The sequence below is a fragment of the Excalfactoria chinensis genome, chromosome 1 (assembly GCF_039878825.1).
Source record: "Excalfactoria chinensis isolate bCotChi1 chromosome 1, bCotChi1.hap2, whole genome shotgun sequence".
NCBI lineage: Eukaryota > Metazoa > Chordata > Aves > Galliformes > Phasianidae > Excalfactoria > Excalfactoria chinensis.
In genome coordinates, this window is record NC_092825.1 from 108,448,773 (window position 1) to 108,476,035 (window position 27,263).

At 38.4% G+C, this 27,263-nt stretch overlaps 1 protein-coding gene across 14 annotated transcripts in view; it reads left to right on the forward strand.

The window, feature by feature from the left end:
- DMD (dystrophin) overlaps positions 1–27,263 on the forward strand; it is a 1,110,121-nt gene that overhangs the window by 75,690 nt on the left and 1,007,168 nt on the right. For 12 of the 14 annotated variants that reach the window (XM_072348356.1, XM_072348443.1, XM_072348773.1 and 9 more), the window contains exon 1: positions 16,262–16,645. The exons of 1 other annotated variant lie outside the window; for it this stretch is intronic. In XM_072348356.1, coding sequence (XP_072204457.1) covers positions 16,549–16,645 — 97 coding nt within the window. In that variant the 5' untranslated portion in view covers positions 16,262–16,548. Of the gene's footprint in view, positions 1–16,261; positions 16,646–18,124; positions 18,184–27,263 lie in introns of those variants that run through there. One more of the 14 variants, XM_072349211.1, reaches the window with a different exon arrangement.

Sequence of the window (27,263 nt, forward strand, 5' to 3'; positions counted from 1 at the left end):
TGGTCATATTTCTCTTGATGCAGCCTAGGATATGATTGGCATTCTGGGTTGCAAGCATATATTGCTGGCTTCTTTTAAGCTTGTCATCAGTAAACATGTTTAAGTCCTTCTTCTCAGGGCTGCTCTCAATCTTCACCAAGCCTGTATTTTTGCTAGGGATTGCCCCAGCTCATCTGCAGGACCCTGAGCTTGGCCTTATTGTATATCATGAGGTTTACATGGGCCTGCCTCACGAGTTTGTCAGGATTCCTTTGCATGGTGTGTATTTCTTATAGCATGGAGGCCATACAATACAGTTTGCTGTTGTCAACAGACTTGCTTACTTGCTGATGGATAACGGTTTAGCAGCTTCTTCTATCAGTCCCTGCAGAGCCAATGGATGACTCTCATCAGGTCCCATGGATTTACATGCCTTCAGGTTCCTTAGATGGTCTTCAATCTTTTGGTCTTTATCTTCAGTTATGCCACGTGTATTTTTTCTCTAACTGTATTTACTTTAGAGGTTCAAGCAGAAAACTTAGATGAGGACCTGACCTTATAACAAATCTGTGATGATTTATCTAGGAAAAGGGTTATTTTTTATTAATTGTCTTACTGCTAGTAGTTATTTTTATTAGGAGAGTGCACATAGGTCAGCACAAAATGGGGCTTATCTTAATTTAATAATTGTTTCTGGAAAAAATACAAGCCATTTAATCACTATTTTATCATTCATTCACTTTCAAGACAATGGCAATATAGGAAAAGCATCATGTTGGTTTTGGTCAAGGCTGTTTTTTGTTTTTCTTAGTGCTGTAGTCTCTCTCTAATCTTTGTGTTCTGAGTCACTTAGATGTGCTTTGACTAATAGATTATAACTGAGTGTATGATTACTTCTTGTGTTTAGCAGTGGCCTTGGTGGCAGTTAAATCTTTTCTAGCAAATCCGTACAGTAGCATATAACTCTAGAATCATCATGTTTGAAAGTAATTTCTGGAACAATTCATACTGTCCTATATACTTTTTTAGCTTGTCTCCCAATAGCAGAGACTATTCTGAATGCCTATTTAACTTTGAGCTGTAACAATTTGCAGTTGCATTATATTAAGTAATACTTTGGCAACCTAGAAACTAAAGCATCAGAAGCATTTGCATTAAATTGTATGAAGCAAACGATCAGTGACATGAATTGTTAAATGAATTTATATTAGTATTTCTTTCCTAGGTAGGACTTTCTTTAAAATTAATGAATACACGTCAGCTCTATGGTGAAACTGAAGTTTCAGAATTCCAGCTAAAAAATATAATTACTCAGGGTAAAAAGGCATGTACTTTTTGAGTGTTGATAATACCTTGCCTTTAGGAGTTTCTTAGGTATTAGTCCCAAGAACTTGCATTTATTTTGAGCTCTGCTTAAGATCTGTTTTCATTCATTGTTAGAACTTACATAATTAAGACTTGCAAAGGATCCCTCAAACCATGTACAACAGCTTTGGTTACAAACACATTCACAAACATGATGCCAGTGAAATACATATTATTGGCAATAATCATATGTAGCTGTATGTATATAGGAGGAAGGATTTTTATTCTCATCTTCTTAAATGCCTTAAATTGCCTTCTTAAATGCAATCAATGAGGTGGAAAAATCAAGTATAATTTTGGACACATCTAGCTATGACAGAACAAATTTTCCTAGTAGTTTAATCAAAGGATTGTCCTGGATTCATGACGGTGCATGTAAAGGAAAAAACAAACAAACAAACATATTTTTGAGAGTGAATTTAAAATTATTTTTGGGGAAAAAAAAGTTAATGTAACAGAGAACTGAATTTAACTTCATTATGTCCAGTTTTTCAGGACGTCCAACATTCTTAGTGCTGTGCCAAAATAGGACACCAAACATAGTCATTTCTTATTAAGGAAGCATTTATTTACTTGGATTGGATGTGTTCCAAAATTCAGTGGGCATTTCTAATTGCAGAAAAAGCTGTTGCAAAGCAGTGTAGAAGATGCTGGTCTGTTGTGGGGCTTTGGGGGATGCCAGGGCAGCCTGCTGATGACACTTCCTCAGTCAGAGCACAGCCTGCATCAAGTAGCACTGGCAAGAGGTAGATTTTGTTTGGGTATTGCTTTCCATGCTGGGAAACTAACCTTATGGTTCAGGTGACTGAACTCTGCTCTCTTCTGTCTAAGAGGGTGGTGGGATACAGTGGTTTATGCTGGAGAGGGGTTGTAGGGACTTCTGTCATACATCTTGACCCATAAGGTATGCTTGTTCTAACATCATTGTACAAATTAAATTCATTGACACATGAAGTCACTGTTCAATATTAGCTGTAATTAGCTGTAATAATGTGGTTTTGGAGAGGTGCATCTGTTCCTCAGTGGGACTGATCTTAAAAGACTAATCCATTCTCAGATATTACTGCTGTGGAAAAAATAGTGAAATCTTAATTTGCAAGTAGAGCAAGCAGATGCAATCACCGTTTGAGTCAATGGAAAGTACAAGCAGCCCGCCAGACCGAGATCAAGCAGAGAATGACTTCAACAGATTTAGAAGAACTCACTGATGGAGCAGTGCTTGGCATAGAGGAGTTAATGCACTGGAGATTCTGTGTGCCATCCGCTAGATAGGACTCTTTCTTGGGGAGGAAAAGAGCTATTAAAATTGTTTTTGGTGGGGTGAAGTAACTGTAGAATTGGTCATGAAAGGATGAGTGTAGAAGAAAGATGCATGAAAAAAAGCCCAGAGGAATCATTATTGATCAAACTGGAGGAAGCCTCACTATCTTTTTGTTTTTTTAAAACAACAAATCCAGAAATATTCTATTATACATGTATGAAAAAGCTAGGAATGCACTGATTCTCACAAAGGTGCAAGATATATTTCAGTCATTTGGAATTGCCTGAGAATGTGTTAATTTATTTTATTTTGTCCAGAGGCAAAGAAAGGCACTGCCTGTAGTAGGTTATCCTGCAGAAATATGATCATCAGAGTATTGCTTATGTTGATTCCTGCTGAGAAATTACAGGGGAAACAGGCTCAGAACTTGTCTAAGTGAGTTTTGCTACTGAAACACATTTAGATGGAAGTGTAGATCTTGTAAGATGTAATCAGTTTGCCTTCTGGTGTCATGGTTATGTTTGCAGCAGGATTACAGCTTTGCTATTGCTCTGTCTGTTAGAGAACAGATATAAAAACCATTTGAATGCAATTTGAAAAAGCACTTAAGACTCCTAGGGCAAAATCTGTTTTCAGTTGCTAAGTCAGGTTTTTAGTACTAGTAGTATTGAGTAAATTCTCTATATAAATTTTGATTCGTTGTTTAAGAGAAACTAAAATAATAAATCTTGCATGCAAAATATGGCAACAACACAAGAAGAAAATTCTAAAAATAACAAGCCAGTATGTTTTTTGGTCTATTTTGTTACATTACAAAGTGGTCCCAGTTTTCCCTGAAGGGATGAGAGGACTTTCTGCATAATTTTCAGCTGAGTTTGAGTAGCTTAGCAAAGAAGGAACTGACAAAGTGCAAGCTTCTCATGGAGAAAGCTAGCCTAAGATTTTTCTACTGTAAGCCATAATCACTGAATTTCACAAGTTTCATAGATATTCAGATGTAAGGAGAATGATAGACTGATAGCAAATATTATATGAACCCGCATCATAAATCTCAAGCCAGAATGATATCCTTAAAGAAAAAAAACAAAAAAACAACCCTGCTGTTTAAGGCTAAAATGTTTCCAATTTTGTAGAATGAAATATGCAAAAAAAATCTCCCACCATTTTAATAGACCATATTTTCCTTTGCGTACTTAACAGTCTGTTTTACAAAGTTTTTTATTATTTCAACACTTATATAAAATTGTCTCTTTTAAAATTTGCACTGGTTGCATTATCTTAACTACTTGAGTTTTTAAATTTCAGACTTTACTCATTTTGTTTTTTGGTGAATTCCCACTTGAACAAATGAAAAATTACCAAGTTTAAAGCATGAGAGAGAGTTCCAGGCACAGAGTCATAGAATTGATCAGGTTGGAAAAGATCTTAAAGATCATTGAGTACAACCACAACCTAACCGTACTACCCTAACTAACAACCCCCTGCTAAATCACATCCCTGAGCACCACATCCAAATGGTTTTTAAACTCATCCAGGAATGGTGTCTCAACCACTTCCCTGAGGAGCCTATTCCAGCTCTTCACAGCCCTTTCTGTAAAGAACTTTTTCCTGATATCCAACCAAAACTTATCTTGGTGCAACTTGAGGCCATTTTCCCTCATCCTGTCAGCAGGGAGAAGAGACCAACCCCACTCTCGCTGTAAGCAGCTTTCAGACATTGGAAGAGAGCAATAAGGTCTCCCCGCAGCCTCCCTTTCCCCAGACTAAACAGCCCCATTTCTTTTAGTCTCTCAAATGATCTTGGCTACTGAGATAAGTCCAGAAATGAAGTGAATTAATGCCTTTATTTCCTCGCTTTTTGTTTCCAATGTGTTTTGTTTTCAGTGCATTACATAAATATGTAATATATGTGGAGCATAGAAATATCTGTGATTTCATTTAGTTTAGAAAAATGAAGTTGTTTTTCTTACAACATTTCTGATCCACAAAGCAGCCTGTGTATATTAGATCTAGTTTAGTTTAATCAATCTTTATCTACTTAGCAGTTGATTTTTTTTTTTTTTCTTTCTGAATACTGTAGGTATGTAGTTTAGTACTTCTTGCTAAGATTTTTCCCTGCTCTTCACCTCTCTCATCATCTCAATTAGATTTTTACTTACGTAAATGAGTTATGTATTTGATGTTTTAGTACCTTTACTTGCTTGTGTAGCCAGTGTCCATAAGTTGTTATTCTATGTGCCTTTTTGAAGGGTTTGGTGGGAGAGGGGAGAATTACTTTGTTTTAAATAGGAGTAAACTTTGCTTTCTGGATAGAGAGTAAAACATTCACTATTATGTGATTAATGGTTTAGTGAAATGAGGAGATCTCTGATATTTCTATGAAAAGTACATGGTCATTGTTTATTATACTTTCTAAGTCTAAACTATGAAATATAAATGGATCCTGTGGAATTTTCCAGGGTAGTTTCTCTATCAGGACGAATAACTCCTGATTCCTTTAGGATATTCTCTAAAGAAGTTACTTTCTTTTCAGAAAAATGGCTCTGCTTTCTTACGTCAAGGAATCTGCTGACAAAGTACCTGATTTCATGTGCTCAGGCATCAACTTTAGTTTAAAAATAAAAGAAGTACCAGGGGGTTCAGTCTGATGGACAAATCCCGACTGCCGTAGGTCATCAGTGCTTGACAGTGTTTTAGGCATATCATCAGTGGTTGTTGCCTGTAGTTCTTCACCCCATTTAGAACTGAGAGTGAATGAAAGTGTTTATACAAACACTGCTCCTCAGCTACTGAAGGAGAACCCATAACAATGTATTTTCACGTGGCAAGGCTGCAGTATTTAGTCCATAGTTGTTCCAGTCAGGAGTAGCTACAGAAAGGGACTAGCTCAGGTCTGTTTTTCCCCCCTTTTTATTTCTGCCTGCAGTGCTGTGATTAGATTCTTTACTGCTTTTCAAATGGCTGGATCAGGAGTGCATTGCTGCCATTTTCTTCCAAAGCTTTTTCTTCATCTTTTCTTGTCTAAAATCACCAAGTACTGGGAGATAAGATGCATTTCATATGTTGAGAGATGTGGAAATTAAAACATATCATTTTGTTCTTTTGTTTTGCTATGAATATTTAAATACAATAAAATTATTATTTCATTTTCTTCCCCAGCAGATTTGCAAAGAATGCTATTGTCTTCTTGCCCTCAGAATAGGAGTACTGGTTGTGTTGTGCTCTCTTTCATGATTTTGGGTTCAAAACAGAAAACTTAAGTTGTTCAGAAAACCTCTGAAGAAAAATCCACACTTCAGTTAAGCCAGTGGCAAGAATTCCTCTTGACAGGGACTGGTAAGCCCTGACAGCATGAAGGTGTGACTGGGAGAAAAAAAAGAGAAGCCTTGAGTTTGATGGATAATCATGTTAACATTGCCGAAAGGGTTGTTCTGTGTTGTTTGGTCTCACTGCAAGTGTGGTCTTCTGACCTGAGCAAGGAGAGATGCAATTTAAGGCTGAAGCAATTTCTGAAGAAATGCATTCAAACACATCACAGGCCATGAATTTTCAAGGTATAAACAACAGCTGTAATAAAAACTTGAATGTATTTTCAAATCAGAATACATAGGGGTAGTCATCTCATTAGCAGTCAGGAAAATAATCTTCTAAACACCCTTCACAGAGGACAATTATCAATATAAACCAGATCATATGTGGAAGACATTTCATAACATGTTGTTGGGATACTGCTTGAGGATTTGTAGATGTTGCTTTGATTTAGTTCAAGTCAGGGATGATAGGAAGAATGAAGGATTGGGCATAATATTCATTAACTGTTTTCTCCTGTTGTATAATTTCATTGTAGTGAAGTGTTTACTCTAGATGCAGTCAGATATCTGTCAGTCAGATATGATAAACAGATGAAGTGAGTGAATGTTTTCAGTTTTGCCTGGCCAGTTGTTATCTTATGTATTTTCTGGGTGGATAGCACTAAATGTAAAGAGAAGAAAAGATGCTGCAGGTATTGATCAACAACAAGTCTTATAAATGTTTGGTTTTGGTTTCTAGGACCTGTAATTTCTTGCTTGCTACCTACTATCTATAGCCTTTGGGAAAATTTGAAGCAATGCTTGAGGGGGGGGACACATTTTAATAATTACCATTTCCACCTCTGTGTTCTGTTCTGTACTCAAGAAAGTCTGTGGACTTTCTTCTGGTGAAGTATTTCTGGCATCTGATGATCTGGGCATACAGTTGTCTGCCTGATGATAGTTCTCAATTGTTCACTGTATCTTAATAGTACAGGTGACAGGGGAATGCTTCCAGAGTGTTTTGTGGACCCACCACAGTTTCTTTGTGTTTTGGGAGTGTTTTGTTCATCAGCTAAGAGGAAATCAGCTGGAATTGTGGGGACGCAGGGTGCCAGTGGCTGCAGTTAGTTATGATCTTGGTTTGTCAGCTCAGCATTTTTTATGAAGCTGAGATGATTGTGATTAGTATTGAAACTGAAGGCTCCAAGGGATAAGGAAGAAATGTGTCTATATAATAAATGTTGATATGTTATGTTTCTATATAGATAAATAGTATGTATATAACTACATTAAGTTGGTATGGTATCCAGGTCCAATTTAATGCACTGTCAGGCATCAGTGCATTCTAGGACATAATTGGTCTTATTTATTGAATTTAGTTTAAATATCATATGGGACTGGATTTGATTTAGCTAGGTTAGACACTTTCCTAGTTCTTAGATTGCTTACTTGATTTTAAAAACAAACTTAGTGTAGACACTGTCCAGCTTCTGTGTTTTGCTTTCTGAGAGCACTGAAGCAATCAAATCTTGCACACATCAGCGCTCCCAGTAAACAAATTTTAGGTTTCCACACTTGAGTCTGCACACTGGGAGCGAAACTGTACGTAGTGCCACGGTATGATTTGACACAGTGATAGAAGCGAGTTCCCCAAACCCCCAACTAGAGCCCTGGCACAGAAGAAATTAAATATGCCTTTCTTAGCTGCGGTGGTTCAGGAGGATGCAATATCCTCTGTGTGAATATGACGAGAGAAAATTGCATTCAAACTCTGGTTCCAGCCAATAAATCTTATAGCAGCCTAAGTTTTCCTGGAATGAAGCCTCAGGCAAAGCAAGATGACCCAGGGGAAAAAAAAAAAAAGAAAAAGAAAAAAAAAAAAAATGTTTTCATGATTCTCTTTATCTTGTGCTTCACCATGAGATGCTAGTTCTTTGCAGTAAAACTCAGAGCCTTAGGGCTTTTTGTAAAGTCTCCTAGTGACTGTGTTACCCTTGTCCCATAGGGCAGAAGAAAACTGTATCTTGCCGTATCTTCCCATTCACATTAGACTTCTTAAAGATCAAGTATTTGAACACTCAACAGTGGTGACTCAAGTGTCAGTCCACAGTGTGCTGAAAAATTAAGGAAACTTGATCTATTCACATGATGAATGTCTATATTCAGTTGAACAGTATTTTCCATGAAGTGATAAATTGTGATGAAAATAAACCAGTTCTTTGAAGACAAGACTTGTTTTTACATAAGTTTTGTCCTGCCTTTGGTTAAACTTGTGTCATAGCCATACTGGGCTAACGATCTCTGTTGTTAATATAGTAGGCAAATATAGATCTCAGCTTGAGTAGTCTTAGGAAACTACCATGTAACAAACCCATGCAGATATAAGAGCACCTGTAGCTTTGTTTTTGTTCAACATGACTCAAGGGCAGATCTATAAACTTGTAGCACCATTTTAGGCCTCAGAGCATTTCTTAATCTTTTCTTTTCACTTCAGGCAGAGGGAGAGACTTTCTTCCTGGCATTCCTTAGGGCTGTTTTTTCCCCATGTGGCATATATATATTTTTTTTCTTGGCTACGTTTTCTGTCTGGAGTGGATGCTGATTTAGTCTCATGGCCAAAACTGTTTAATTCTTGGAAATCAAGAGACGAGACGACTTCTGTTAGTAACAGAAGTGCTGATATGACTGTTTCTTGGTGTTTTTCAAAAGGCATTTTCTGACTAGTAATGTGGCCCCATTTTGCAAGCCAGAGCAGAAGTGTGAGAGTGATGCTCTTACTCAAGTCTGTTGAATTGGGAAGTATTGACAGGCACAGAGGCTGCTTCAGGAATATATTGATGGCAGCAGTGGTAGTAACTCCAACTGTGCATATATTAACGTCCCACAAGGAAAAGCCAGAAACATTTATGAAGAAGCTTTCTGCCTGCACCAGAGTTGCATCTTTGCTGGTGATTCCCTCTTCCCCATTTGGGAAGATGTGAATAGACCCCTCTAGCAGAGAGCATTTCATCCTTCTGGAGATGACACCAGTGTGACCATGCTGTGTGAGCATTAGCTTTCTCTTCCATAGCTCTTCCTGATTCAAGCTAAAATGTGTCCCAGTAGTTAGACAGAAGAAAATTGCAAAGCTTTTAAAATTGAGAATAAAATAAAATAATGCCGTGTAAAAGGCACGCATTAGGATAAGACTTGACTAACTAATGGTGACTCCTCACTTGGTCCTGTCCACCACAAATGTGTGAGCTTAATGTCAGTTAAAGCATTGGCATTCTGAACAGGTTTGACTGTTGATTATGGACCAAATTTGAATGCTTATTTTGTAATGGAGTGGGCTCAGGAGAGGTGGAATTGCTGAGTATCTGGATCAGAGGTGATCACTGAAGCCTTGCCAGAACTGCTGCTGTCGATGACATTTTTGAACTACGTACAGCAACGTGGTTGCAACATTGGCTGTGAACGTTTACATTGTCTGTGTTTGCTTCCTTTTTTCCCTCTTTATGCTTCTTTATGCACAACTTGCTATACTTCTGTCCAAATCTACTGGCTCCAGACTTACCTAGAGGGATGTTTCTGCTTGCGGCATCCATGTTACAAACAGTCCCTGGTAAACTGACGGTTGGTACAGGTGTCCCCTGCAACAGAACTGGATTTGTTTGTATCAAATGAAGACAGAGCTTCTTGGGAAATTTGCAAGATTATTTTTTTTTAGTGATAATGAGGTTGCTGAGCTCTGAGGTTTTTGTTGTTGTTGTTGTTTTGTTTTTGTTATTGGGTAAAAAAGGATGGTAATGTAAATCAGTGCAAATCAAGTAAAGTAATACCATATAATAAGCTTAATAGAATGCACCCTGAATTTTGAACAGTGAAAAAAAAATGAGATATTAACTGTTTAGGGAATATATATTCCCCAAACACTTTGTTTCCATATATAATACCTATTTTAAGAATTCACCTTTCATAATTATTTTAACAACCTTAGGGCTAAGTTATGTTCTCTGTTGATATCACCAAAATCTCAGCTTTTGTACTGATACAATACCAAATTGATTGCACCCTGATATTATGCAAAATAATGTTAAAAATGAAGCCTGGCAAACAAAGTGATGCTTGGCAGCTTCCACTCTGCTCACTGGTGCCATTCAGAGTCCCAGATATGCTGGAATTTTGACAAAATGCAAGAGAGAAGGTTTAATTAGGCCACAGTTTTACTAATTCAACTAATCTGGGAGTTACACATCAATCACCCACACAGTGCAGAATGTTATTTCTTCCTCTCTTATTCCCTTCTATTTGGGAAGCACTCATGGTTTTGTATGTGGCTCCAGGCCACAACAGGTGTGAGGTTTGGAGGCACTGATGCCATGAGATTCTCTGCTTATTGCCTTTGCCTGTGAACTGCCTTTTCAAGGGTCATCTCTTCTTTCATACTCTGATAGAGTGAGAAATATTTCTTGCTAAAGTTCCTTCTAAATATTCTATACCTTTCTAACTAGTACCTGTGGGGCAGACGAAGTAAGTTATTGTTCTCTGGCCAGTCTGCAGGGTTAACATAAACATTTTTCCAAGATATTGAAAAATAAGAAAGGTGCAAATGCTGCTGCTACAAATAAATGCCCTATGTATGAGGAGGTTAAAGGGGGCTGCTCTGAGAGTGAATGAAGATAAACCAACATTTGAGAAGGAGTTGGGGTGTCCCACAGCTTGGATAGTGGTCTCTTTTCTGCTGCCTGACTCATGTAGTTTACTGGTACCTTTGTATTTAATGTTACCTGCCCTGCCTGGCAGTGCCCTCTCTTACTGTGGTCTGTCTCTTAAACTGGTTTGGAGGTGTTTCATGTTTCTCATTAGAACTTCTCACAATGGAAGGATGTCAGACTAGTGAAGGGCTCTTATGTCAGATGATTGTTCTTATCCACCTCATGGTTTTTAGATGAATTTAGAAAAAAATAAAAGCCTTAATATCAGCCAAACATGGGAGTCTAGCTCTTTGGTAGAACTTCATTTCATTAGTTTCATAACCCACAGTTGTCATGCATGGTATTAAATAGTTAACAATATAGCAGAAAACCAGTGCCATGAGTTGGAAGTACCGCTAGACTAAACTATAGATGGAGTATTCATGGATAGTACTAAAGATTGCAATATGGAGAGTTCACCTAACAGAAACAGTTTGAACGTGTGTGAGCTATGAACTCCAAAGCTTGTAAAGATCGAGTATAATTTAACTAACTATAATTAACCATAATAATAATTTAACTACAATTTAGCTAACATGATGATCTCCCTGGTGAGAATGGAGTGAAACATCTAGTACTGTGCTGAAGAGCAATACCAGGTGAGAATGCTCAAGAGCTCAAAACCACCTCACACTGATTACAGGCAGATTGAGATGCAAATGTTCAGTCATTTTTTTTCTTTCATTCCTGATACATCTGGTATGCAACATCCTATACATGTGCTGCAGCTGTAGAAAGAATGAACAAAATAAGGTGCATGCATCAGTGATTATTTCAAGCCTGAACAATGCGTTCTTCCCAAAGAAGTAAATGTACAAATGGATGAAGGTTAGAGCTGCATAGCTCCAGTCAGCCTGATTTAAAAGGATCTGTAAGAGAATGAAATACATTCTATGGAATTAGCACCTTAACACTTTGCCTCTGTTCAGTTTTATGCTATCAAGACATGCAACGTTTGCTTAAGGAAGCTGACTAATGGTTTTTCCTGGAGAGTTCAAGGTCACTAGTTCTTAGTGATAAATGCTGGAAGCCTGTATCTTTCTGCTTTCTGATGTGTGTTAAGTATTTGAAGAGTGAGTTAGCTATATATTTTTCTCTTGATAGAACCTAGTATTTTAAATTCACTGTCAATGAATTACATTTGCTATGTGGGATTTAAATGTAGAATCTGTGTTGGCTTACCTGTAGATATAAGTAGGGGTTGCCATTAAAAATCCTCTACTGTTTTCACTTTTGAGAGGTTATATTATTCATTTTTGTGGCAGTGTTCAGCTGAATACTGGGCAGTATCAGAGAGGAATACATTAATTTTATGTAGCGTATCCATGCTTTAGTCTGCTGTGCTCTGCCATTAGCGATGCCCCCAAAGAGAACAGTTTCTGTACCACCTTTAATGGGTAATTACTTGTCTAAATCCTGTAATATGCAATACTAGGGTTGCTTAGTATTGTTTTAAACGTGCCTGTAGTAAAGCTTTACAAATCTTACTTGGGATGAGTATCATTTGAAAGGTTGGTGGTGAGTCCAAAAATGGCATTGGATAAGTGTGCTCTGAGCTTTTGATTTGTAACACTCTGTTAGGAGTGTTTCTACGCCTGAGATTTAATTAGTGCAAAGAGGACTACTTCTGCATGAAATGTTTGAATGAACTATGATGCAGGTGAGCAGAAACTTTCAAAACCATGAGAAGTTTAGCTCCTCAGATTGCTGCCAGAGACAGCGAAGACACGCCCACCTTTCTGGCCGCTCTGGAGGTTGTTCTGTTTGATCACAGTGCCTTTTAACTATTCCATTTGAGTCCCACAGCTTCTAAGTTACCCTATTGATATGACAAGGCTTTTTAGCTTCTAGAGATAGAATTTTGTATGCACAATTCATAAGCACCATTCACTTTCAGGCAGCCTTTTTTATTTATTAATTTATTATATATATATATTTTTACATACTCTTCTGTGGCAGTTTTTTAAATCTTGAGCTGTCCAAGCTGTATGATCCCTAATTGTCATAAGGCATCCTCTCTAAACTGTGGAGATTTTCATTAAACAAAAACTACCGATGACTCTTCAGTCTGTGGGAAAACATGAACAGCTTACTTTGATATATAAGGAATTCTGAAATTAATAAATAGTTAATGTAGAATGATTAACATTGAGGAATAAATAATCATTCTTGTCTGAGTTGCCCAAACAAACTTTCCAGGCCTCCCACTGGAGAGGTTTATTAATCTAAACATGCCCAGTATATCATTAGGGTAATTTCTTGCATGATTGATTGAATTAGGTATTTATAGGAGGGCAGGAGTACCTAAGAATAATGAGAGGTAGAGAAAAAGGAAAAGAAATTGGCTTTCTTCTGGAGGCATTAGCCTCCAGAACAATTTTAGCAGGTAAAATCAGCATTAATTTTTGCATACCAGTGAGAGTGCATCATGCAGAGCGTTGTGTAGGGCTGAAGGTCAAGGCCAGTCTGCTTGCTGCTTTTTTTCCAGTGATCCATTATATACTTTCACCTTGTTGAAGTCATTAGTAGTTCTAAAGAGGAAAGAAAAACAAAGAAAGAGAAATGCCATCGAGAAGAGATTCTACATTGTATCTTAGCTATCATTGTAATGTGCATATACTGCCATAATCAAACTCAAGCACACTGAGTAAGCCAATTAGTCTCTCAAGTAGCAGAGGAGCAATTACAATGAATAAACATGTCCACACCATAAGCTGTAGATAGAATAGAAAGGGAGATGGTTTTCCTTTGTTTCTCATGCCATCATCACCCAAATAGACTGGAACTTCTTTTCCTACTGAGTTCAGTACTGTAAAAAGCAGAATACCACTTGATTAGTGCTTTTCCACTTGTCATTTATTTCTTTTATTTTAATTTTTTTTTTCCAAATTGGGGACATTTACTGTGAGACAAAAGATAATGTATTTTTGTTATTGTAGAGTCTGGGAGGGCTACCCATGGAGCTTTCTCTCTAAAGCAACTGATTCCATATGTGGGTGGGTTACTATAATTGTATCTATGCAGATGCTGAACCCAGTTACAATAAACAGAAGCCAAGGCTGTTGTTTTCTCAGACAAATGCAGAAAATCTGGAGCTAGCTATTAATCTGCCCTATTTGTGGACAGAATGACTGATACTGTTTTCTCCTCCCAGATTCTCCATTTGTGTCTGGGCTGGCTTTTTGTACAGCTAGTGGATGCTGTAGTTGCCAAGCCTGGTACTTTTCAGTCCTCTCCTCAAAGGAAAATAATTTTAAAATAATAATAATAATAAAATGTTTGTCACATCCAATGTATGCTCTGCTGGAGGGGAGTAATAATGAGTGATAAACCCCAGCAGATGCCATGCTAATCCTTCCAGAAATATTTTAGGTAACTGTATTTTTCTACTTCTGACTCCATTTTTGCACTTTCAAGGTGTCAGTTTCTCTGGTGGGTGGGATTATGTTTAACTATGTTTATCCTATACCAGATGTCCCCATTCTTTTACCAGTATTATTTTGGTTAATTATAGGTTATTTATACATGATTTTTTTTTTTTTTAATTTTTATTTTTTATTTTTTTATTTTTTCTTCTGGGTATCTCCATCTATAAACCTGCATAGCTCAGAATTCACTGAAATCAAGCATATGATGAGTTTCAGAGTGTTGTAGGTCTTCCCTGCAACTATGGGCTATATGAGCTATGAATTCAAACTCTTCTTTTGTGAAATACCATGTAAATTGCTTGTTGCTGCCTCTCTGGTTTAGAAATCATAATGCAGCTAGAAGTGTGAAATATTAAGCATATCCTTTTATGTACTTTGAATTTATGGGGACTTCAAAGTCAGTCCTCATTTATTGTCTGGTTTGTTTCACTTCAGAAATGACTTGAACTGTGAACAAAAAGGAGCTGACAGTATTCTCAGATAGGCACTTTATAGTTGTGCACTTTGCAACTCTATGATAGGCCTGTCTCTGCCTTGCATGCCAAATTAGGTTGTTGATATGTGCTGCTACAGACAGAGGAACAGATGTAGTAATTCTCATTTATTTACATGAAATCTCTAAAAAGACATTTTCTGGCAGCATGCTAGGAATAAATACAGTATCAAATATAGACTGTGCCGTGCTGTTAGCTCATTCAGGTGTCAGCTGTGCCATTTAGATATGGGCGAGAGTGGGAAGTCACAGCCGTCATTGCAGTGCCGGAACTCTCTGGCTGGGACCTCACTGCTGGCCCTCAGCACTGCAGCTTTGCAGGTGGGGAAGAGGGATGTGCCCTGCAGTCCCACCCAGTGGTAATGCTGCTCATGGAGGCCCAGAGCTCAGGGAGGTAGGAAATAGAGAATAACCACATTTCTTCTTCCTCCTTTTATTTTATTTATTTAATTATTATTTTTTAATCCTCCCACCCCACCCCCTCCCCCATTCATTTTATGTGATTTAGAACTCCTCTAAGCTCACCTTTGCTAGCTTTCTCTTCCACAACCAAGAGGTTCAGGAATAAATTGAGACTGGGAGATTGTAGAGGAGGGAGGAAAAGACTGAAGTGTTGCATCAAGGGGCAGCCACAGAGGAGTTAAGCACAAATTATCTGAGTGAAGAAGTGAGCTTTGAGTAAAACCCTGAAAGTCTTTTGTGCTAGCTGCTGAGCAGCCCTGAGCTGGCTGCTGCCACCAGAGAAAGCTCTCTGTGGGGTCTGCACCCTTTCCCCTTCCTCACTCCTCATCTGTCCTTGTGTAAAGGCTGAAGATGTTCTCTGATGTCAGTCCTTCTGCTCCCTCTCTACCTCTTTTCTGACAGATTTTAGCCAGTCTGTTGCCTGTCTTGTAGTGTCCTTTTTTCCTTCTGCCTCAGGTATTCAAACTTTCCAGTGTGGGGTTGGGGCTGTTAATTCAAATAATGAGCAAGCAGCAGATGCATTAAAGATGAACCGCCTCGACTCTGAGTTTCGGGCAGAAGTGGTGGGAGGAGATGCAGGTAATTCGGCTGGGTGGATGATTGATGTGGATATGTCAACTTCTATTAATATTCTTTCAAAATCACTGATGCAAGCATGTTTTTACCCCATCTTAAAAGAAAATAAAGACAACAGAACAATCCTCTCACTTTAATTTGTTAGAGGCAGTTAAGCAAACTCTGTCGCTATGGAGTGTCCTCCACCGGCTGCTGACAAGCAGCTCCTGGTGGTGCTCTTACCACTTTAAGAATATCAGGATGCTCTAACAGAGCTATCCACTTACTGCTAAAATGTCAAAAACAAAAAGCAAAAGTCACCTACAGGTAAGTCTAGTTAAATTGCTTTAAAATCTGCCATTACCTCATTAAACAGCCATTCATTACCACAGAAGGAGCTAAATATGGGTGCTGAGGCGGGGGTATAAAAGCCATGTTTAAAACGAAACAGAGTTGAGAGCCTGAATACACAGTGCTGTTATTCAGAAGTAGCTTTTGAGCTGAGAGTTTCAACGGGAAGGTGCTGTTTGGACAGAAATCAACAAACGTTTAGCTGAAGTGTGAATAATTCAAGCGTGCCTGAAGAACGGTGCTGTCTGAAAAGATGAGATGCAAGAATAAAAGAATCTTCAAACATTTGCATCAGCCTTAGAGGACAATGCAAGCAGCAGGATTTGAAACAGATTCGCAGATGCACTCTCTTTAGGCAGAGAGAATGCTCATTAAATGCAAGATGCTTCTGTTGCTCGTGCGTTTGCTCAGAGGTATGGGTTTGCAAGGCTGACGTATCAGATAAAGTCAGAGTGGTTACCACACTGACGGTGTAGCAGCTGCATAATAAATGATGGAGAGAATCATGTTAGGCATGCCCACCTAACCTAACTTGAATCATGCGAAAGGGGAGCTGCTGGAATTCAAATAGACTTTCTGGTTCCCAGCAGTCGGCAGTAATAGAATGCTTTCAGGAAGATGACAGATGCAGGGGAAAGATGCTGTTTTGCACTATCTTGATTTGTTACGGCAGCCAACTTATTGGCGTGATGGAGTGACAAGAAAAGCAGCTGGCATGGAAGGTAGGATTATCAAAGCTATTGCATCATTATGAATGTAATTAGAAACTGACCATGACAAAGCATATGCTAGAATGAGCTGTCTCTGATGGCAGAGGATTTGTTGCCGAGGTCCGGAAACTCTGAAAACAATGTTCCTTTTGCAGAATGGATTTTGCAGTTTCGTTTCTGCCTGTGTTACCCTTTCTTTCCTGCTCGCCTGCTCGGGGAATCGCCTGCTTGCGAGAATGTTGTGTTAGGATGAGGCTGAAGAATAAAGTCTGTTCTAAGTCTGGGAAGCCTCAGGTAGATAGAAACAAATGTGAAAGAGAAGACTGGCAGAGGCTCCCTCTGATTCACTTGCAAGCTCTGATTGATGTACTGGCATATTGAGGAATCCCAAGGAAATGAAGATGCATGCACAAATGTTTTGGTATAATGAAAAAAAACATTATTGCAGGTCTTGGCTTTATAGTTAGTTTTGCTGACAGGTTTTATTCCCCATTAGTTTTTAGCTCTTGACATTTATTTGGTTGTTTGGTATTATATAAAGAAAATACATCAATATCTCCTGCAGGCTTTCTCAACAACTCCAGCATCTGTTTCAGCTTTTGAACTGTATTCGCGTTTTGCCAACTTGATGTCTACCCAGCTGGTCTATCATTTCTCGCTTGATTACTGCTCTTAATTTATCCGTATCAGCTTGTTTCAGATAGGATTTTGAAGGCTGTTAATGAGAAATGACAGTAGATGCTGAATTACTGAAAAAAATGAGTATTCTTATTTTTGAAACATCAGAAAATCTTTGTGTGCATTTTATTAAACTCACATTCTGTATTATAGGGAGGTTTTTGTATAATCACTGAATTTAGCTGTGAGTACTTTAAAGTGGTTAGGTCATGAGCATAACTTCCAGCTGACTATTTTTAGTAAGTTGGAGAAAATGGAAGGATACGTGCATCTTTTTGGTATGTGTTGCTTCCTCCTGTCTGCCTCCCCCTTGCAATATGTGTATTCCCTCTGTGCCAGGGGGAGCAGATCATTAAATGTATACTGTATATATTGAAATATATTTTATCGCCACTAGGGTGAAACCACTTGGCAGTTTTGAGCAGGTGATTTGAACAGGTTTAAAACAGATGTCAGCTCTGCTGGCTGGATTACCCTGGATGTAAGGAGTATATTGTTTTCTAAGTGTAAGCAGGACCTCTCTTCCCTTCCAAACTCTTTTTGATCCCTTGCAGGATATAACTATGTTAAATTATTTGCATTATTGTGCTATACATATTGATTTTTTCCAACATAAGCTCTCTCATTCACCAGTTGTATCACTTTTTTCCACTATTTTTTTTTTTCTTTTTCCCAATAAGTCTGTCATCATACTAGATATTCACTTTTCTGACTTCATTTCAAATGACTTTGCTGGCTGTACACTATGTAATTTTGTCAAAAGAGGATCAGGCTATTAAACACTAAATGTTGCTGAGTAAAGCTGTAACAGTTTCAGAAAGATAGATGTTTCTAGATACACAGCAGTGAGCCAGCCCGGAGGAAGTTTGAAGGTAAAGATCGGTAAAAACTGATTTACTGTTGGGTAGTAGGAATGTTTCTCTGCTTTGATCACCTCTGGGAGGCATTTTAAATTATTTTAAAACTGCTGGGAGGAGAAATGTGCTTATTAATGGACAGAATTACTGTGGGGTTTGTATAGCCGAAAGTAGTTCTGATAACAAAAATAGTAGTTTTATTTCAGGGAAGCTCTGTTAATGGTAGTTTGCCTGTGACGATGATGAAAACAACAGAGAGAATATCCCACATAAGCAGCCTGAAGTGCCATTCACCTTTCCAGGGTAGCATTAAAACTGTTTCATACTGTATGTATTATATGTGTTCTTCAGGAGCTCTGGTCACACTCCCTGTGACAAGAGTGCTGTGTGGCTGTTATATTGTAGCTACTTGAAATTGTCTTTTCCTTTTGATGCCAGTACCTGTGTGCTGTGTATGGCTGTCATCTGACAAATGATTTTACAGTTTGTTTTTGTTTTATCTCTAGAATTTTGTGTTTGTTTTTGTTGTTGTTTGCTTTGTTTTGTGTGGGTGGTTTTTTGGTTTTTTTTCTGATGGATTAAGACGACACTAGATGGAGCTAGCTGTTGATTACAGAGCTACAGTAATACAGGCCTGTCTAATGAACGAGCCCCTGTATATAATGATGACTACTGAAAATAACAGTTTAAAAGATGCAGAGTGTTGAGTTAGACCTCAGCCACGAAATTCTAAATTTTGTGGGACTAAAGGAAGCAATTTCTTCCTTTTGCTTTCTTTTCATTATTTTACAAGCTAGTAATCAAAGATGAAAAATAATAGGAAAACAAACAAACATCTTTATTCAGAGAGGTTTGGGAAGCAACAAAACGGAAATAGAAGAAGAAAAGAGGAGAGAAGTAGCATTAAGAGCTAGCAGATGTTTCTACTGTGGATACATGCAGATATCCGATTGTGTATTTGTCTCACTTAAGTCTGATGCACATTTTCTCTTGCATATAAATCCTCTTCCTATTCTGTGTTCCTGAATTAATTGCTATAGCTGGTATCTTTCATTTTATATTTAGATATGGGACCAGTAATTTCTGGAAGGGTGATCTAAAAGGTGTGTAAGGGTACAGGAAGTTCACTCACTTGTTGGTTAGCCATAATTAAGAAAAATGTAAAGGGTTACTTATTGAATGGAGTGGTAGCTGATTATATTCACTCTCACATGATTCAGGCTATTAATCCCAGCTAAGAATAAGAAATCTGCAGTCCCAGACTGTGACAACCTGATAAAAATATACTTGCTTTCACATAGATTTACAGACATGTAGCTCCAATGTGTACATATATTAGTTCAACAGAGGAAGAAAAATCAGGATATGTTTAGGAGCATGAACAAAAGAAAGAAGAAGAGGAGATAAATAAGTGTGAGATGAGTACAAGGAAAGGGACAAGCAAGAACAAAGATTAAGAATTAGAGCTGGAACAATCTGACCAAATCATGTGGTGTTAATTGCCATCAGCATCTGTCAAGTGAAATACTTGCAAGTTCAGTTAGTGCCTTGTTCTCACTACAATAAAAGGGAATTCGGATACTGAGCAGCTCAAGTTGGTGAGAAAAACATGTGGGAGGGAAGTGAAAGATGCCTGATGCTCTAGGAGGACTGAATGTTGGCCTTATTAGCCTGAGAAACATGAAACTTCAGTGTGTAGCTGGATGCGAGAGTTAGAATGGTCCTAAAAGGTGCTAGAATTTTTGGACAAAACTAGATTATCCTTGAGTCTGTTGCCTTTTAGAGGAGTCTTGCAAGAAAGTACTGCTGCCCCATCAAGCTGAAGAGACATCCTAACTGACATATCAGGAGGTCAACTGTGGTAGAGACAGGTTGTTTTTTCTGGTCAGAAGTTTTCAGTACTTTATTGAGACTTGCTATTTTTCTTTTTTATGTGTTTTTGTTTGTTTGTTTGTTTGTTTGTTTAATTAATAAATATTCTTAACCAGAAGTAGAGCTTTTGAAATTTGTTAAGGTGCCATTACTTCTATATCTGCTCCCACAGTTGTCTGTGGCACTACCCCAGGATGGATGCATCCTGAGACTAAGCCCACGTGCTGTGACTGTTCTGACAGCAGAGACACATTTGTTGTGCTACTATTCTTGGCTTTCCGATGCTGTTCTGCTGCTGTTTCCACTCAAGTTATTGTTCCTGCTGAATAAAGAAGAAATTCTGTTTTAGAAATACACAGTGTTGGGAAATGTCTGACCGTCTCAGTAAGGATCACGAGAAGCTAACCTAGGAGGAGACTGGGAGACTCTTCTCTCAATCATTGAATCTCTTGTTTCTGAAATCCACTGGAGCAGGAGTAAAAATGACCTGTAAAGTTGAGAAATGGAAGGGAATTGCTTGTTGCGTGAGACGCTTATTGGAGGTATGGGCAGTCATCACTTTGTAGAACATACATACATATATGAGGAATGCCATGTGTGGGGGTGAAGGTTCTCCGAGGGATGTTACTGAACATATGGTTTTGCACTGCCAACTTTTCATGTATTATATGCCTAATCAGAATATATTAATTAACTAAGTACCTAAAGATTTTTCCTTTGAGATCTGGAGTTCAAGTTCTGCTGATAGGGGTTTGAGTTTTTGTGGGTTTTGTTGCAATCATTTTTTCCTATAAAAGAATTAAAATTGTTATTAATTTTGGGGTTGTATTTGATAGTAAAGGCTAATGGAAATCCTTTCTCTCATCTCCAAACCAAGGTCGTAAAAGATTAGTCTACATATCCTTGAAATTGTTTAGTTTTAATCTCCGTAGGAAGTGCCGAGATTTCCAGAGACTTTTGGTAGTAGCTAAATAGCACATTAAATTCCATCATGATGTTGGAAGGAGTGAAGGGCAGGGAGAAGTATAACGTATCTGAACAGTTGCTGGACTTGCTCAGTAAATATATCCAGAGAAAAGTTTGAGGATTTTCCAAAGGTTGATGTTCTGTCTTCCTGTTGTTTTTGTTTTTTGTTTGTTTTTTTGGTTTTTTTTTTTTTTTTTTTTTTTTTTTTTTTTTTTTTTTTTTTTTTTCATTCTGGTGAAATCACTAGGTTCTCAGACCAGAAGATTACTGAATTTGAATTGGAAATAACAAAAAAACCCCTTAAGCTTGGTGTTCCGCTATATGTCATAGCAGACGGGTTTAGCCAATCTCCTTATTCTTACTCTGCACTCCAGAATGTTTGCAGCAGAACTGGAGCTGTAAGCACTATCATCATGGAGTCCTTGCAGAAATGTTCTGGACGTGGTAGACCCAGTAGTGCAGTTGTGGAAGGGGAAGAACTCAAAGGAGGGAAGACTGTAAATCAGAACTCTACCAGAAATGTGAGAAGAGGGCAATAACAGTTCTGTTTGCTTTTGTTGTTGTTGTTTGTTTTTGTTTGTTTTGTTTTGTTTTAGTTTTCGTTTATGGTCTGAGCATCCGTGTATCAGAATTGTGAGGTGTTGTAGGATGCAAGATGTACCTGTTCACAAAAATCTTAAATCTCCATCTTTGATGCATTTTTTTTTAGTTCTGTTATCTCTAGGAGAGATCTTAGTCTTACACGAGGAAAATCAGGAGAATGAAACAAGACGAAGCACATAGTGTTTTCATTAGTATCCCCAAGTTTCCAGCTTAGTGTTTTACATTACAACACACTGTTCTTTACAAGGTGTTTCTTTCATTTACATATCCCGAAAGACACTGCACATTGCTGCAACTAGTGCTCTAACTTCCTTGATAATACAGAAGCACAATATACTGAAGTGGTCAAAGAAGGCTTTGGTTTCAACCAGTGCTCACAAAGACTTTTTTTCTTCCCTCCTTCCCCTCCATGACTTGTCATGGATGGGGAAAAATGGTAGATCAGAAAATGTTAAAGCAAAATTTGAACAAAAACTAAGTTGCTTGAAACTGTTTCCTCAGTCTTCTTCCTTCTCGTTCTGAGTCTTACTGATGCTTAGGAATAAAGAACATGTAGAATTTCTTTCACAGAGTCAACTTCTTTTAGCATTCACTCCTGATCACCTGTATTGATCTGTTTCCCTGAAATTCAAAAGCCACACTGAATAAAACCACCATATGCTGTTCCTGTAGAATTTCTTTTCATGAGCAGCCTGTTATTTTTATATTGCCGTTATGCGTGCCGTATATATTTTTGCAACACATAACACAAACAAAGATACTGAGAAAAAGATTGTTCATCCATATTCGGAACACCATTTACATATTCCCATAACAAGTTTGTGTTTTATGTGTGTTTTCTTTTTTATTTCCTCTTACTACAAAATACCGTTTGTAATTGGAGCTTCTCTATAATTTAATGCTAATGGTCACAAATGATATTTAATAAATATTCCCTGCGTACAATGATTACTCTTTCAAAGGGTAAGAAGAAATATGCATTTATTCATCTAAACAGGTGGATTTTAACAGAGACCAGAGTTTTTACTTTGCAGTCCCAGGGTTCATTCACTGTCCCATATGAGGTAAGGACTGCAAACACTGAAAAACACAATCTCTTGTCTTCAGCAATGATTTCATGTCTTGAATTGTGACTGATTTGGGTTTGATAGCAGAGTAGAAGAGTAAAGGTGTTAGATATCTGCACGCAACTGGAAAATGTTATATTTACACTTTACCCAGCTGTGATGGATGGGAAATTTTTGGATGGATGCTTTAATGAAATGTTTTTTGTGCCTCTAAAATAGTTGCTGTCTGAAGATGAAAGTTTAGATTGCGAAGAGGATTTGAGAACGTCTATGGTTTAATATCTGTGATGATTCTCAGGTTAATAGTAAAATTCCTGACTGATGGTTTTTATTGGTCTTGTTTCAGACTACTGGAAACTACAAAGGATTTTTATCTCATGAATGAATTTTGAATTTAGGAAAACGTTAAAAAAAAAAAAAAAATGAAATGAATTGCCAGCCCAGTTGATCCTATGATTAAATCTTGGTATTGACATGTCTTTTCATATATGTCTTCAGAAGCTGAGAACAAAAGCATGTCACAGATGTTGGTAAATTTTAGTAACTAATTATATTTATTTCCAGGTTGTCTTTTGTTTCAAAATGTGAAAAAATAATGAGGATTAGGTAAGCAGCCAGTTATGATTCAACCTGAACCAAAATCAAACATATCCAAGACAAAGCTACGAGGAGGGATTCAGGCTGCTAATTTGAAGATATAAGAAGAGGCAGAAATCCAAAATGCTCCTTCCACCTTGGCACTGTGTGCAAATAAAAAACAACACCAGCATCTGACCTCAGAGTGCAAAAAATCAAATGTTTTATTTCCTTCAGAGAAGCGTTGCTTTAATTTCTTTTAAGTTCTTTTAGCAAGTTGTAAATGCTTTCAGTAGTAATACCTGATTGTTGGTCATAAAACCTAATCCCCCACTTTCCTCAGGGGCACTGTGTTTTAAACGACATGAACCTAGATGGGACTTCCTTTTAGTCAACATTGACCAAAGGGTTAGGACAGATAATTAAAATGATTTATATGTAGGAAAACAGTGTGCTGCCATAAGAGTATCAGTTATTATCCTTCTGGCAGCAAATGAATTTTGCTGGAATCTGTAGTTAAACTGGTATTTACTATGGAATCAAACAGTTTGGCTGCCCTATCAAAAAAACCACAGTAACTCAAGGAGCTCTGTTGGCCAAGATGCATCAAGTATGTAGGTTGCTCTGAAAGTAATGCCTTCTATTTATTTTCATGGAGCTGTAACAGATGCAAAGATCACAATAACAGTTTTTTTAGGGAAAATTCTAAGCTACAAAGTACTATTTTTCAACACAGTGACCACCAATATCTATGCTTTTTTGCTAGCAATGAACGTGAGCCTGGATGCCATGCTTGTAAAACTCAGTACCAGTGTCAAAGACCCACTCTTTCTCATCTGATAGAATGGTGTCATTGCTAGGAAAATGTTGTCCACACAGACCATTATTTTTTAATTGGCCTGAACAGATGGAAGTCAGAAGGCACCAAATCTGGACTATACAGTTAATGTGGTAGGACAGTACAGCCACGACTGGCAATGTGCTCCGGTCTTCAAACTGTTATGTGGCTTGGTGTTATCATGTTGCAGGAGGAATGTTGTTGTCTTCTCTGGCCTGACTCTGGAAGTTTGAGCCTTCAGCTTAGTCAGTATTGTGATATAGAAGTCAGAGTTACTGGTTTGTGCAAGTTCCAGGAAATTCAGAAGGATCACCCCTTTCCTGTCTCAGAAGATGCTACATATCACTTTAGTAGCTGAGGAACTTACTAGCTTGAACAACTTCTTTAACGGTGAATTCACATCACCACTCCATGGACTGCTGTTTATACTCTGGCTTCTAGTGGTTACACCACATCTTGATCCAGGAAACTTACCTTCAGCCTGGTATTAGTTCAGTAAGACTTGAAAACTTGCAGACAGTGTTCTGTTCCTCTGTGAGCATTTGTGGGACCCAGGTGGCACAAACATTGCAATATTCCAATGTTGCAACCTTCGTTTCCAATGCATTGAAGCCAATATTCATCTCTGTACACGGTTCTCTGGTCATAATCCACTGATTCATGTGGATGAGCTAATCAAGATGCTCTTCATTTCGTGGTGTGACAGCTGTGCTTGGCCATCTGGAGTGTGGCTTGTCTTCCATGTTGTCGTCACCACTGCTGAAACACACCGCCCACTGTGTCTCTGTGCTCCCACCCACTCTTTTGTCTCTGAAAATGTACAGCAAGCATAAATGGGTGCAATTTTTCCCATATGGAAGAATTCAGTGACACACCTTTGCTTCATTTGCATGACAGTGTCAGATGCTATTGTGTCAGACTGCCCCTCTTCTGCCATCACTGACACAGCAGCAAAAAGGATCAGAATATTGGTGGGAAGGTTCAGCCCCTATGACATACCACTAGCATCCGCCTCTGATATTGTGGACCAATATAATAGTATGAGAGACACGATTTTTGGAGCAGCCTCCATATTTTCTTATAAACCCACACAACCCTAGTCAACAGGACACTGGTTAATCTTATTTAATCAAAGTATTTTATTTTTTGTTTTGACAATAGTGTATATGGCACTTCCTGAAGTATATAGTGAGAAGGGGTTTCTTTGTCCCAGGGAACTATATATAACTGACATGAAGTATCTGATTTGTTTCCTCAGAAACAGATGCAGAATTATGGCTGCAAGCCCTGGCCAGCTGTGAAGATGTAACATACGCTTTGCAGAACTGGGGTTGTATTTTGTGGCCTTCTTGTAACCAGCACAGATTCAGGATTTTAGACTGAATGCTAGAGATAAGTGTGTATCACGCAGAGACATACCATACTCTGATAATTCTGAGGTGCCATAGAAACACAGAGGTACTGATGTTAGATGCTGCAGTTTCTGTCTGAGTCAGAAGTAGGTATGTCACTGGGAATCCTTCACAGCCTGTACTTCAGCAGAAACACTAAAACTGAGAGAGAGAGAGAGAGAGAAACATACAAAAGAGGAAAATATGACCTAGTTTATTACATGTGGGAAAAGTACAGATGCCATATTATAGGGCCAGTTTTCTCTTCTGTTGTTTTATGCAACATATTGATATCTGCCAACTGAGGACGTAACGGATTTTACCCAGGTGAGCAATCTTCTCAGAAAAGTTATATTCCTTATCATAATTTAAAAGTTCGTAACCCACTTATTTAGTTTCTGACGCAGTATAGTTTTCTGATTTAATGCCTTGCCCCAGGATTTGTAGAAATACAGAAAGTGCAATAAAACATTTGAGGAGATGTGAATCGGTACTGAAATTGTCAATTTTATTTTGTTCTGTGGGATTTCATTTAGTCCCAGCTCTGTGTGAGTTTAAAGGAGAAAGAAACTAATATTGGTGCTGCTGGACAGATCTCTATCAACATGACTGAAAAGCAATTCCATCTACTTGCAGCATGGGTACTGGATGGATAGGTGGTGGTAGCATGTCTCATTTCAGATCTCCCCTGCATGAAGAAGAGCACAAACTCTAGGGAGAGGTTTGGGAATAGTGATGTCCATTTACCTAAGTGACAGAGCTGAGTATAGGTATTGTGGGTTTTGGCAAGAACAGCTGCTGGGGGTGGGGGGGTGGAGCAGGAGTGCTGGGCCAGGCTGGATGCAGCTGGCTCCACATTGACATGCTGCAGGTCACAGTTGAGCCCAGCAGCCAGGCTCCTGATACTCTGCAGAAGTGTATTTATGGAAGAGAAGAATGCTGCACAGAGTGGAAAACAGGACTGAGAAGCTGTGTGGGGAAGACTGAGGTGGTGAAGAAGGAATGGGGGGGAGATGCTGCATGTGCCACTGCAAAGGTCCCCTGTCATCCTGTGGAGGAGACCATGGGCGAGCAGATATTTCTCTTCTGCCTGAGGTGAGGACTAGAGAAAGTATCTATGCTGCAACCCATGGAGGAACCCACAGTGAAGGAACTGTGGACTATGAGGTGTCCAAAGTGGAACAGGTTTATCATGAAGGACATCCTATGGGGGGGACTCACATGTGGAGCAGAGGCAGAGAGTGACAGTGGAGAAGCTGCAGTAACAGTGTTATGAGCTGACTATGGATTGCACCCCTCACCTCTCCATCCCCTTGTGCTACTCTGGTGGGTAATGGGAAGGAGCTTGAAGCTTCAGAATGATGTAGAGCCTGTGAAAAAGAAAGGCAGGTGTTATTTCAGTCTTTCTGTCATTTCCCACTATTGAAATATATTTTAATTGGCAATAAATAAATTTAATTTTCACTAAATTGAATTAGTTTTGTCCTTGATAGTAGTGGGTGATTATTTCCCTATCTCTATCTGAACCCATGAGCTTTTACATCATGTTTTCTTTCTCCATCCTGTTAATGAGGGAGTGAGAGCAGCTGGATAAGTATCTGGCTGCTGACAGACATCAACCCACCACAGTGATTTTGGACAGGATTATTCCAAGTGAGCTTTCCAAATGGTCAGGAGGTAGTGACTCAACTTAAGTTATTTGAAGGGATAACTAGTAATAGAATGGATGAGTGTTGATTACAGCTCCTACTTGGTTTAAAAATACATTTTTAAAATGGCGTA